The 13,244-nt window shown below is 48.4% G+C and overlaps 1 protein-coding gene across 10 annotated transcripts in view; it reads right to left on the reverse strand.

Moving 5' to 3' along the window:
* Window positions 1-13,244, reverse strand: part of PSD3 (pleckstrin and Sec7 domain containing 3) — a 148,868-nt gene that overhangs the window by 108,135 nt on the left and 27,489 nt on the right. For 8 of the 10 annotated variants that reach the window (XM_065549840.1, XM_065549836.1, XM_065549844.1 and 5 more), the window contains one exon: window positions 4,846-5,238. In XM_065549840.1, coding sequence (XP_065405912.1) covers window positions 4,846-5,238 — 393 coding nt within the window. The remainder of the gene's footprint in view (window positions 1-4,845; window positions 5,239-13,244) is intronic. The other 2 variants (XM_065549837.1, XM_065549845.1) reach the window with 1 other exon arrangement.

The raw sequence follows: 13,244 nt of genomic DNA on the forward strand, positions 1-13,244 counted from the left end.
GTTGAGCTCTAAGCACCATCAGCAAAAATAGCTGGATAACTGAACTGTACATATGAGGAGAGGATTCCTCTTAAAAACAAGCAAACCTGTACTTCAGAGAGACTCAGCAAAGCTCCCGCCTAAGAACCTGCCCGCTGGCTGATTTCAGCAAAGCAAAGCAGTGCCCCTCTCCCTGCCCCCATTCAGGATTCTGCAGGCCATTGTCATAGTGATCCTGGTTTTTGTCATGCATAGTTTGTGTTAGGACTTACGGAATGGAGTCAAGGTCAGCAGCTGATAGGCTGTCAGGGGAGAAACACCCAGACACAAAGGAGCCCATAGGAACTTGTAGCCTGGAAGTCTCTAATCATTTTTTATTTATTTATTTATTTCAGAGCCATGTGACTGGCCTTCACAGAGCAGTGTTTCTCCTTCCAAGAGAGCGCTCCTAGGAACTGAGCAACATCCCTGTCTGCACTACTTCTGCACATTCATTAACAGATTGAGTTGCATTATTGCCATACATTACACCCAGACTGATCAACATCTAGGGCCTGATTCTCATCCGCACTACGGCCCCTTTATACGGCCAGCACTGCATAAAAGGGCATCTCGGAGTACAGGAAACCAGGCCTTTCGCGTCTATCTATCAAGATGATTTCATTCTGAGTTCGTGAGGACTGGGGGAATGTCAAGTGGCTGCTTCTCCTTTCTTTACACACACACACACACACACACACACACACACACACAATTTTCGAGTTTTAACATGGAACTCATTGACCCTTCCCTGTCAAGCCTGTATCTTTTGCATAGATATTGGATTTAAAGAACCAGCTGTCTTTCGTGAACTGTTACTCCAGAAACCAGAATCAACATCTGGGAAGGTTTTTCTTGCACTTTCCACCCCAAATTGTGTGTGTCTGAATCTGAGGAGACAGTAAACTGTCCTGGGTGGTTGTTAGTTTGGTGTGGTTTGGCTGAAGCCGTGAGCCCCGGGGCCTGCTGTGGGGCTGAATCAGGGAGGGGCACGGGGCTGAAGCCGCGAGCCCTGGTACCCCCTGCGGGGCTGAAATGGGGTGCGGTGCAGGGTTGAGACCCCGCACCTCCCCATGGGGCTGAAGCCGGGAGCAGTGTGGGGCTAAAACCCCGAGCCCCCCCCGTTCCCCTGAAGCCAGGAGCGGCGGGTCTGAAGCACCACCACCACGGGCAGAAACCCTGAGCCCGTAGGCAGAGTTGGGGGGGCACGAGGGTCTTGCCCCCCAAACTGCAGCACCTTACCCAGAGTGAGATAGTCCTGGGGGCAGCTTCCCCAATCCCCCCACCTCCTCTTCTCCCTCAGCCCCCCTCAGGCCCCACCCTCTGGCCAGGTCCTAGCAGGAAGCCAGAGCCAGGCAGTGCGGGGCAGCTGCTTCTCTGGCTGGTGGTGCCATGGAGTGGGCAGCCCTGGCATTCCCCGTCTGCTGCTGGTGCCCGGGGGTTGTGGCTGCTCCTCCGCTCCCAGCCCCCTTTGACTGCTCACGCAGCCGGGCCGAGCTGCCCGGGCATCTCCAGACCCAGCAGAGCCCTTGGGGAGCAGCCACTGGCACACAGCCTCCGACAGGTGGGTGGCCTGAGGAGGTGAGTCAGGGACTAGAGGTGGCGCTCCCTTCCTGGACCCTGCTGTGCAGAGCTGGCCTGAGCCCTGCCAGCCCCTGGGCCCCCACCCCCAATAGAAGTCAAACTACACCTATGCCCCAGGGTCCCTCCTCCCCCACAGCTGGGCCCCGAAGTTTTTATAGCATGCTGAGGGGGGCTCAGAAAGAAAAAGGTTGAGAACGCCTGCCCTCGACCCCATTTAAGTCAGAATTTGATCCCCGAATCTCAATTTTTATGCGTCAGCCCTGAACATTCTGACAGGCATACGTGGCTTTAAGCATGGGATTGAATGCAGTGGAACTGCTCGCATGCTGAACACCAAGCCCATGTGTAAATCTTCACAGGATTGGGCCTCAGCCAGCTCTCCTGGGTGTTCCCTCCATCCATCAACCAACCCCTCAGGCCGCGGAGAGCCCCATTGGAGCTACATGGAACTTGAGTCCACTCCCAGGGGATCACACCATGACAGCAATCCTGGGCCCACTGAAGTCAATGGTAACAATCCCATTAAATTCAACCGGGCCTGGATTTCACCCTTTATCTGGAACAATAGACAGCACACAGTGGCATCTAGTGACTGCATGCTATACTGCATGCAAATTTCTTATTACAATGCCTACCTAGCGTTTAAAGCCGTGGCTCTCAACCTTTCTAGACAACTGTACCCCTTTCAGGAGTCTGATTTGTCTTGTGTACCCCCAAGTTTCACCTCACTTAAAAACTACTTTGCTTACAAAATCAGACCAAAAAATACAAAGAAGTGTCACAGCACGCTATTACTGACAAATGGCTGACTTTCTCATTTTTACCACATAATTATAAAAGAAATCAACTGGAATATAAATGTTGTACTTACATTTCAGCGTATAGTATATAGAGCAGTATAAACAAGTCATTGTCTGTATGAATGTCTGTACTAACTTCACTAGTGCTTTTTATGTAGCCTGCTGTAAAACTAGGCAAATATCTAGATGAGTTGATGTCCCCCTGGAAGACCTCTGCATACCCGCAGGGGTCCAAGTACCCCAGGTTGAGAACACTGGCTTAAAGCAGGGAACACAGCGAGAATAGTGGAAAATCTCAGGAGAGGAGATGACCAGAGAACCCAGTTAGGGAAACTCAGAAGCTGGCGAAAACGATATATTTTTTCATAACCTCATGGTCAAACCATTTTAACTGAAAATTTCCCATAAAATTCAACCTGAGGCAGATTCCCAGCATGGGAAATTGACAAAGCAATCAGTAACCCCAAACAGGGTCTTATAATGGCAAGTGTTGGGCATCCTTATCTATAGGAGATGCTTCCAGGAAGTCTGGGACATGGGTGGCTGGACTCAGGCCCACATAACGTAGCATAGATGCTGGAGCCCCAGGTTGGGACCAGTATTCCCTCTAATTTTTTACATCCATGTTCGGAATGAATTTTGTTATGTGCACCAATATGGGGGCAATGTGTGACACATGACCTTCATACTGGTGCCACATAACAAAACTAATGGGGTGGGGGTGGGGCCAAGGAGTTTGGAGTGTGGGCCAGGGTGCTGGCTCTGGGGTAGGGCCAGGGATGAGGGGCTTGGGGTGCAGGCTGCCCAGGGGCTGCAGTGGGGAGAGAGAGGGCTCCCCCCAGCCCTCTCTTGCCTCAGCAGCTCGGGGCTGGGGAAGAGGCGCCTCTCCCGGGCTGCAGCAGCTCTGGCAGGGCTAGGCCGAGGCAGGGGCTCCTCTCCCCCGGCCGCGGCAAGTCCAGGGCAGGTCCAAGCTGCGGCCAGTGGGGAGGAGTGCCTCTCCCCGCTGGGCCAGCTCCATGCTGGGGGAGAGGCTTCTCTCCCCGCCACAGCCCTGAGCCCCTGTGCGGGGCTTAAAAGACAGCTGCGTGGCCACGCAGCTTAGAGGGAACTTAGGTTGGGACCCAAGATTCAATAATTGCCTGGGTTACACATGAGGGTAGATGTTCAAGCCCCAGGCAATAATACCCAGGGTCTGCTAACTTGAGTTCTACTATCCTGGTCTTTCCTTGCAGTGTAAACATATCCTGAAGGGCCAGTTTGGGCACTTCCCAGACAGATCCTTTCTATTCATTGGCTGCTAGGAGCTGCAGTAATGTAACAACTGCTCATGGAGATTTGCCCATTACCTTGCCTTTCTGCTGTCATGTCTAGGGGCAATTCCACTGAGCAGCATTTCTGTGGAATTCAGGGCTGCCAGAGTTGGGATCTATACAGGTTTCTGGCCTCATGCTGTTTGCAGCATCTCTGCAATTGCTTTGTTCCTATTTACTTCAAATTAGTACAACGTTGTCCAAGACTTGTTAAAAAAAAGTTGAGGAAGGGAGGGAGAAATAACTAAATGATGGGTCTAAACTACTGAGAGCGTCCCTGTACAGGTAGCTTATCTTCTAATAACTTTTATTCATTAGCAGACAGTATTTCTATTCTATTTCTAAGGGTTAACTTTGTGAGCCTAGCACAAAAGGAAAAAAAGAAGTGAAGTCAATGCACACGCTGTATCCTAGCATACACAGCCTGGCAAGATCATACCAGTCCAGTCCTTCCTGACCTCTCTGTTCCCCAAGGTACAAAATGCACAACGTGTGTACTGCTTTCTCAAGCCTACCTTTGTGACAACACCCCGCCCTGCTCAGCCCGGTTGGCATCAGTCTACTTTTGGTTCCATCTCTCCTCTTTGTGCGGCAAAGCCATTAAAACCCTTCTTGAGGGGCTCATTCAGCAATCTGAGCCCCCCCTCATCAAGAGTCATTTGTAGCTTCATTTGTAAACCGGGCTTGTTGTAATTTGTACGACTGTAGCATTAGCTGCACCACTCTAAGCACTAGGGCTTCCTGCCACTATTGATAGACTGGGAGATTGAAAACAATTTGACTTTATTGCTTCTGTGTCTGACTTGCCCCTCTTTCCTCACCCCATCCCCACCCTGCACTCTTCAGCCTCCAACCCAACACAGAGCGTGATGTCTAGCTTACCAAACAGGTGTTCCAAAAAACAAGCAACTGCCTACAAATACACTGCATCCTCTTGCATTTTCCCTGTCACTCTTCTCTAGTTTGTCTTCCTTGTCATTCTCCTTGCATAGCAGGCAGCATGTAGTATTTTAAATTTGTTTCACTGGACACAGTTATACACCCTCATTAAAAATCTTCATCATTACGAATTCCAAAATGAATTCTGAGATATGCTGCAGAAGCAAATGCCCATTAAAAAAAATTTTTTTTACCTGTCCAAATGAGTAACCTCTGTGACGTCTCTTCTGAAGAGGGTGTCACTTACGTCCCTTAGTCCAATGGAGGTCTCTCCGCATTGACTCTTGATTTCACCATTTGTGGGAAGCTTACAGACATCTTGCTGTCCTGAAGCAGAAGTTCTTTCTAAGAACTGACTGCCTTCCTTGATACGTTGCTGGATCATCGGAGTGAGTGGCATTTCAAAACTAAAGTAGCTATCGGGTTCCGAGTATAAAGTCTCCAGGGATTCCGCACTATAATATAAAGAAGCATTGTCTAGAATGTTTTCAAACTGCGAGCTATACACATCAATGGAGACTTCTACATGCCTTTGTCCAAGGACATCTTCACATCCTCCCGTGGCTGCTTCTTCCTCCTCCATGATCCTAGGAATAAACCAAAAAGAGTCGGTTTAACTTTTGTTCGATTAGAACTGTTGAGTAAATCTGCTTATTTTCCCTGTGAGTGAGTCACACATATAAAAAGGAACTCAATGGTCTTGAGTTCTAGTTATTCAAATACAATGCAGAACTGATACTTTGGTTCCAGCGCCGTGCTGCAGTACAGAACTGACACAGTCTTCCTCCCTGGTGTGCTACAGTTCTGAGAAGGGAGGAAATAATGTTCGGGAGAAAAGAAAACATGATGTTTACTAAGAAACAACATCAGCTTGCTGTGTTCAGTGAAAGATACAGTGTGCTTTTCTGAGCAAGAGTACTAGTCACAAATACAGACATCTAGCTCCCCCACACACACACACAGCACCACTACTGACTGCAACACAAAAGGAATTATAGTAGATAAGATGCTTCACCAGGAGCTTAGTCCCAGTCCAGCAGGGGGAGGGAGGGGAAGCAACTCAGCCCCACACAATCCCAGTGAGGTGTCAGGGCCTCAGAGGAAAAACTAATACAAACCTCTATTAAATGCAACCTAATACACTAATGCAACAGAGTAAACACCCAGCACAGGTAGTATCAAAATTTAAGTGGAATGTGCAGCGCTGTTTGGCCTTTCTGCAGATGGCCATACCAGGGTTCTAAACCTCCCCTTGGAGAACTCTGATTTATTTAAGTCAAAGAGGGATGAGGTACTTGAGAAACGGAAGGCAACCAAGCGAGGTTGTTTGGTCTTCATCAGACTTCTAATAAGCAGTCTTCCTTCCCTGGTCCTCAGACATCTTCTGGTTAGGGGCATACGCTCAGCAGTCCTGGGTTAACGTTTTCAAACTGGCCTATGTGATTTAGGAGTCGGCATCTCATTGAAAGTCAATAGGGCTTAGGCCAAGTCTTTAAGTCAAAATGGAACTTAGGTGCTAATGAAAATGTTACCCTTGGTCCTCCAGGAGGCAACCCAAATCTAGGCAGGGATCACTTCACCCTCTGAAATAGCAGCTTCAGATGCAGATCTGCAGCTGCACCAGAGGACTCCTTATCATCACTGTGTCCCAGTCCTTCTTCCCAAAGCCCATGACCAAGCTTGTTTATAACTTACGTGCTAATGCGTTCTGAGGATGAACATGGGTTTGGTTTGGCACATCATTCTTCTGTAGCTGGGTTTCTAATGGAAGCGCAGGAAGGGTGGCAGCTGAGAGCTGTGACTTTCTGCACTGTTTATGGAATGTGATGTTAGCAACTGTGCTAAATTGGACAGTGGTTTTCATGCAGAAATGACAGCACTGAAACCAGTGCGTTGCTTGCAGTGGAGTTTAGGCTGTGTTTCAACTGCGCAGGATGAGGAAAGAGAAATGTGTGTCGAGGGTGGAGGAAGAGAGATTTGTTGTGGTTAATAGGGGAACTGATGAGTGGATGTAGATGTGGTATTGAAAGACATAACTACTTATTTCCTTGGTTTTGTATGGGCTCTATTGCTTAGTCTGCCAGGTTTGTGGGGAAATCCCCCAGCTATTTTAGTAAGTAGGTATTGGCACTGAGCGCTGTCCATCACATAGCAGTGTTGATACCTGCTATCCTCTGCCAGGCCCCACGCAGTGCCCCAGCTCCCTGCAGAACTGAATTCCCAGCCATCATCCCCTATGAAGTCCTATTCCCCATCACAATGCTTAGATTGCCACCATCTTCCTGACCCTACAGCCCTGCTACACTCCCAGACACACACACACACACACCCCCAATGTGCTCCCCACCCACTTGTTCGATATCACATGCAGCTTTTGGACATGGTCCTGGATGTATAAGTTGGGGGGAATCCAGGGGAGAGTCTGGGGCTGCAGAGCTGGGCTGTTAGAGCATGTGGGGGGCCCTGGGACAGAGTGAAGATAGAGCTGGGAGGAGTGGTAAGGGGAGCTCTAGGACGACAAATCACAGGTGGTTTGTCAGTACACAGCACCTCTCCCCTCTGCTTCTCCGACTCCAGGCCCCGCCTAACTCAAGCCACACACTCCCTCGTGCTCCCCTCACATAACTCTGCTCTCCCTCATCCCTACCCTTCCCATTCCCTCTCAAATTAGCTGCTCACCTCTCCTCAGCCCCCAAGGCGCTGCTGCTTGGTGAGCCTGGCGGTGGTATCGGGCAAGTGCCTCCCCATTTAGGGAGAGCAGGGGGAGGCACCTGTCCCATCCCCCCTGTTTCATATCTCCTAGTGCTCACCCCAGCCCCAGGTGGAGCAAGGGGAGGTGAAAAAGGGGAGGCCCTGGGGCAAGGGGAGGTAAAAAAGGGGAGGCTAGGAGCAGCTACATGGGTGTGGAGGTCCATTTGCCCTCAGAGAAGCAGGGAGCAACCTCTCCACTCCTTAAGAGACCGGGCACAGGCCCTTCTGCTCCAGAGCCCTCATGTCCACTAGTGGTTGCAGCTTCAAGGACAGGTGTCCCCCCCAGGCTGTGCTGCAAATTCTGACAGCAGGTGCTGAGCTGGCAGGGGATGAAGGCCGTGCTGCTGGCCAGCACAGAGATCGACCTGTACTCCACTGGCATCCCACCCACCCGGTAAGTCCCCTTCAGCTACCACCAGCAGGCATCTCAACAGCTGACTAACATTACAGTAGCGCCCAAAGACCTTAATCAGTAGGAGTCCCCCATTGTGCTAGGCACCATACAAACCATTAAGAAGGCCCAGTTCCGGTCCCACAGATCTCAATCTAACCCTTAGAATTCCATATGGCAGGCAGGCATGTATTGTTATTCCCATTTCACAGCAATGGTAACTAAGGCACAGTGTCCAAACACAGAATGGTACTCTATACACACACATACACACACACACACAAACTCTAAATAATAAACAAGACTCAATTTTTTCTCAACATTAAAATGTGGAATTTTCTTGGGGCTTGGTTTTAGATATTCTCCAGTGAGAGCTGCAGATCAATCACCGTAGTGTTGTGTTTAAGAGCCTTCTGGAAAGCAACTAGCCTTTAACCAGAAGTGAAAGTGACTTTAACGTATCAGTTTCACTCCTGTTTAAAGTCAGTTTCTAGTTTGTACTAGGGTAACACCCAGAGAGCCCCAGGCAGGTGCAGTATAAACTCACAGGGCCTTGCCCTAGTAGGATGTTTCCAAGAGTTAAATAATCTATTTGAAGTTTGGTGAACTGCAAAAAGTAAGTAGCCTGATAGAAAGTAATCTAGATTTTTCTACAATTATTTCAATATTAACAAAGTAGGAATATACTTTAACATTTTAAACCTAACCAGTGTCCCTTACCTGCCACAAAATGTTGGAAGATGTTAGGACTACATCAGAAGCACTACATCAGTTGCGCCACTGTAGCACATCTGGTGAAGACGCTCTATGCCTCTCTCCCCTCGGCATAACAACTCCAACTCCGTGAGCGGCAGTAGCTATGTTGGTAGGAGCAGCTCTTACGCCAACATAGCGCTGTCCACACCGGCACTTAGGTCGGTGTAACTTACGCCGCTCGGGGGGGTGGCTTATTCACACTCCTGAGCGACATATGCTATACTGAAGTAAGTGGTAGTGTAGACAAGGACAAGAGCTGGAAATGTATCTCAGCCCTGATCTCCATTCTGCTACTCTACCCTCAAAACTGCACACTCTCCTAACTAATGACTTAGATGATGGATAATAAGGTTGTTCATTGGCACATCTTGTATGTCCAGCCTGACAGTAATAAATGTTGTTTTCTTCTTTAAAGTCCAGTTGTGGTCAGAAAAGTGGCCCTGTAAAAACGTCACCACAATCAAATACTTCTACTTTCTATTTCAAGTCAAATCCCTTTATTTTATAACTACAAACATGTTTTTACTCTTAATGGTGCAGGAACCAATATCAGTCAAGGAAAGCAAGCTGTATTCCTCACACACCAACAGAATTGTGAACTGTATTACTGGTGAAGATGAAAGAAGCAGAAAGAACCCAATTTGGCTTTCAAGGTTAAGCCAGGGCAGGAATTAAAAAAAATCTTCCTAGTTACCGGGTAATTGATCAAATTTAATCTGAGAATGAGTAACTTGTGTTTCTGATATCTGTATTAAGGCTCCAAAACTGGTACCTCAAGGCTTGGCATTGGGAATATCCTGCTGGATTATCTCCTGATTGTTCTAAATTTACATATAAATTTACAATTTGCTGTCATGGGGTAGGTACACCCCACCAGGGGGTGTCGGGTCACGTAGGGTTAGATGGAAGGGCGGAGGCGATTCTGCAGCCAGTCAGGTCCTATGCCAATGACCCTTACTGTAACATGGGGTAGTATTACTTAGCAACCAGAGTCAGTGAGCGACCCTTCCCGTCAGGGCAGCGTGGCCCAATGGCCAGAGTCAATGAAGTAGCCCTCCTCTGTGAGATTGCACGGCCGGTTGGCCCGTTGGGAGAGTGAGGCGCCACTCAGGGGTGTGTGGCACTCCGAATTAGGGGACTCACGTCCTCCCTGCTCCTCCAAGCCCCAACCCAGGGCCCTAGCGGTGGTGGGGGTGCTCACCACTGAGTCAGCGGGGATCCTCCCAAAACATGCTGACCAATCCCCCGGTTTACTCATTGACAAAGAGTTCAAGACCCCTGGCTGCTTCTTACCCTTTCCACCTCGTCGAAACTCCCTGGGTCCCCAAATGGCCAGGCTCCGTCTTTTCTCTGGGCTCACCGGGCAGCCTGGAGTCTCCAGTCAGGAACTCTGTGAGCCATAGTCCCATAATCGGAGTTTGTAGCAACTCCCTGCAGTGATCTTGCAGCCTGTATCCTTCCCCATCAGCAGCCTCCCCAGACTGATCTGGGCTGCTACCTTTTATATGCTGCCTCCAGGGTGAGCATGCCCAGCAGGGGCGGAGGGGCAGAGCTTCCTCAGCCTGCAAAGCAGAGTTAACCCTTTCGGGGCTAGTGCGGGGTAGGTACACCCCATCACATGTCTTTATTTGATGTTTGTATATATACTTTTTTCTTTCTTTATAGATACAGTGCTGTTGTCAGCTAATTTCTAAGTTGGGCATAAGCTTTCGTGGGTAAAAAACCCCACTTCTTCAGATGCTTATGCCCAAATAAATACCCCAGAAAAGCTTATGCCCAAATAAATCTGTTAGTCTTTAAGTTGCCACCGGACTCCTCATTGTTTTTGTGGATACAGACTAACGCGACTACCCCTCTGATAATTTCTAACTTATCATCTGCCAAAAACCTAGAGTTTTCAGGTGCCTAAGTAGCCCCTGAAACAGGGCCGCCCAGAGGATTCACTTCGGCGACAGGTCCTGGGGCGGAAGGACCCCCTGCAGCGGGTCTTCGGAGCACTTCGGCGGCAGGTCCTGGAGCGGAAGGACCCCCACCGCCAAATTGCTGCCGAAGACCCGGAGCGGAAGAAGCTCCGGGGGACCTGGAGCGAGTGAAGGACGCCACTCCAGGGGCCCTATACTCCCTGGTGCACGGAAACCGCAGCACCATGGGGTGCTCTTGATGCACTGTGTGATAAATGAAAGGGGGGCAGCTCACTTTTGTGGACATCCAGCTAACCAGTTAGCTATAGAATCCCTCTTGGTAGCTGTTCTCTACTTGCTTTACCTCTAAAGGGTTAAAAAGTCGGTAAAGGGAAGTGAATGGACACCTGACCAAAAGAGTCAACGGGAGGGCCAGAACTTCTTAAAATTGGGGGAAAACTTCCCTTTGTCCGTGGTGGTTGTTCATAGAATATCAAGGTTGGAAAGGACCTCAGGAGGTCATCTAGTCCAACCCCCTGCTCAAAACAGGACCACCTCCCAGACAGATTTTTGCCCCAGATCCCTAAATGGCCCCCTAAAGGATTAAACTCACAACCCTGGGTTTAGCAGGCCAATGCTCAAACCACTGAGCTATCCCGCCCCCCAGTCTCTGGGGAAGAGGGGAACATGGCAGCAGTTATGCTGTGAGAAGCTGAAGGCCAGATATGAAAATCATGAGAAATATACCTAGAAATTGCTTATTTGGAAACCCAGATATGTAAGTAGATCAGAAAATAAGTAGGAAGACGCGATTAGATTTATTTTGTTTATTTCTTATAAACTCCTCTATGCTAACCCCAAATGCTTTTGTTTTGCTTGTAACCTTTAATCTGGACCTCAAGAAGGTTATTCTTGATGTTTAATTTTTGTAAGTGGGTTTTGTAAATCTAGCAAAAGCCTAAGTTCCAGATGTATTTTCTTGCTTTTTGTTTTTAATAACATTTACCTTTTTTAAGAACAGGATTGGATTTCTGGTGTCCTAAGAGGTTTGTGCATATATTGTATAATTAGCTGGTGGCAACAGCTGATATCCTTTGTTTTCTTTCTCAGCTCTTCCCTGGTGAGGGGGTAAAAGGGCTTGAGGGTACCCCATAGGAAGGAATTCTCAAGTGTGCCTTCCTCGGTTCCCAAAAGGGGGGCGTTCTTTTGCACTTGAGTGATGGCAGCATCTGTCTGACCTTGGATGGGTAGAAGCTGTAACCTTGGGAGTTTAATACCAGCCTGGAGTGGCCAGTATTAATTTTTAGAATCCACGCGGGCCCCCACCTTCTGCACTCCAAGTGCCAGAGTGGGGAATCAGCCCTGACACACTGATCATGCCGTACAGAAATAATGGCTCCCCTGGAGCTGTGGCCTGGTGTGCCAGAGAGCGGATGGAGCAACCAGCAGAGCCTTTCTAATGCCAATGCCTTTGCATAGAGACACAGACCTGCCCTCCACCATACCAACCCTCGCTTTATACAACCCTGTTCCCCTCAAATTCTGGGCCCCAGCACTACACAGCTCCCCCCCATTTTGCCAAAGCCCCACATAATCCCTCAAGCCACATCCCTGCCCCAGTGCCCACCCTCACGTTCCATGCCGTGCAGCCTGCCTACAACTTCTCGGGAAACTTTAACAAAAAGAAAGGTTTGAACATCTTTCAAGTGTTCCTTTTTCCCCACTGGTATTTTGCCTCTCATCACGGAACCAACTCCAAGTATTGAAAAATCAAAATCCAGGGCCCCCAAAAATCATGAGATGGCTTAAAAATCATGAGATTTTAAAAACATAATACAATACACTTTTTTGTCTTCTGGTTTCTGAGCCTTCAGGGTGCACTCAGATCACATGTTTAAGCTTTTCTCCACAACCAGGAGGGCTCAAAACTTTTTGTTTTAAAACGACCGCTGAAATTCTCACAGTCACATGGCTCCGGGATTTGGAGCTTTAAGAAATCCAACAAATATCATGAGATTAGTGATAAAATCACAAGATTAATCAACACTACAGAGCCATTCCATTGGGCAATCATGGCAAAACTCAGAGGATCCTGAGTAATAAAAGGACTGACTCCATATATGTTTTAAAAAACAGCTCAAAATCGGGACGGTCCCGATTTTATCGAGACGTCTGGTCACCCTAGTGTGCAGGTTCGCAGGGAGGCCCTATCGTCATTCACCAAGAGCAGTGGTTCTCAAACTTTTGTACTGGTGACCCCTTTCACATAGGAAGCCTCTGAGGGCGACCCCCCTAATAAATTAAAGAAACTTTTTAATATATTTAACACCATTATAAATGCTGGAGGCAGAGCGGGGTTTGGGGTGGAGGCTGACAGCTCACGACCCCCCATGTAATAACCTCCCGACCCCCAGTTTGAGAACCCCTGACCAAGAGGAATACAAACAAATGTGAAGAAAACAGGACACAATTTGAATAAGGGACAAACATTCAAAAAAATTTTATATATGTAATATAAAAAATGCCATTATCCTCTTGTAGTGTATAGGAATCGGGCGGTATCCTTTTAAATAATTTGTGATCCTTCTGGAGACACTCACTGTGTTCTATGTTTAAAACCCTGCCAGAAATCAGTCAGAGCAGCAGTACGTATGTAGCTAGGCCTTGCCTGTTGCATATATTTAGTCAACACAGTTATCTGGGACCTAACTGTGCCCACGTGGGTTTCTTCATGTTGTCTTGTGTAAAGAGCAAACAACAGAATTCCTCTTCAGAGGAATTTGGAGACTAAATT

This window comes from Chrysemys picta, chromosome 6, assembly GCF_011386835.1.
Source record: "Chrysemys picta bellii isolate R12L10 chromosome 6, ASM1138683v2, whole genome shotgun sequence".
Lineage (NCBI taxonomy): Eukaryota > Metazoa > Chordata > Testudines > Emydidae > Chrysemys > Chrysemys picta.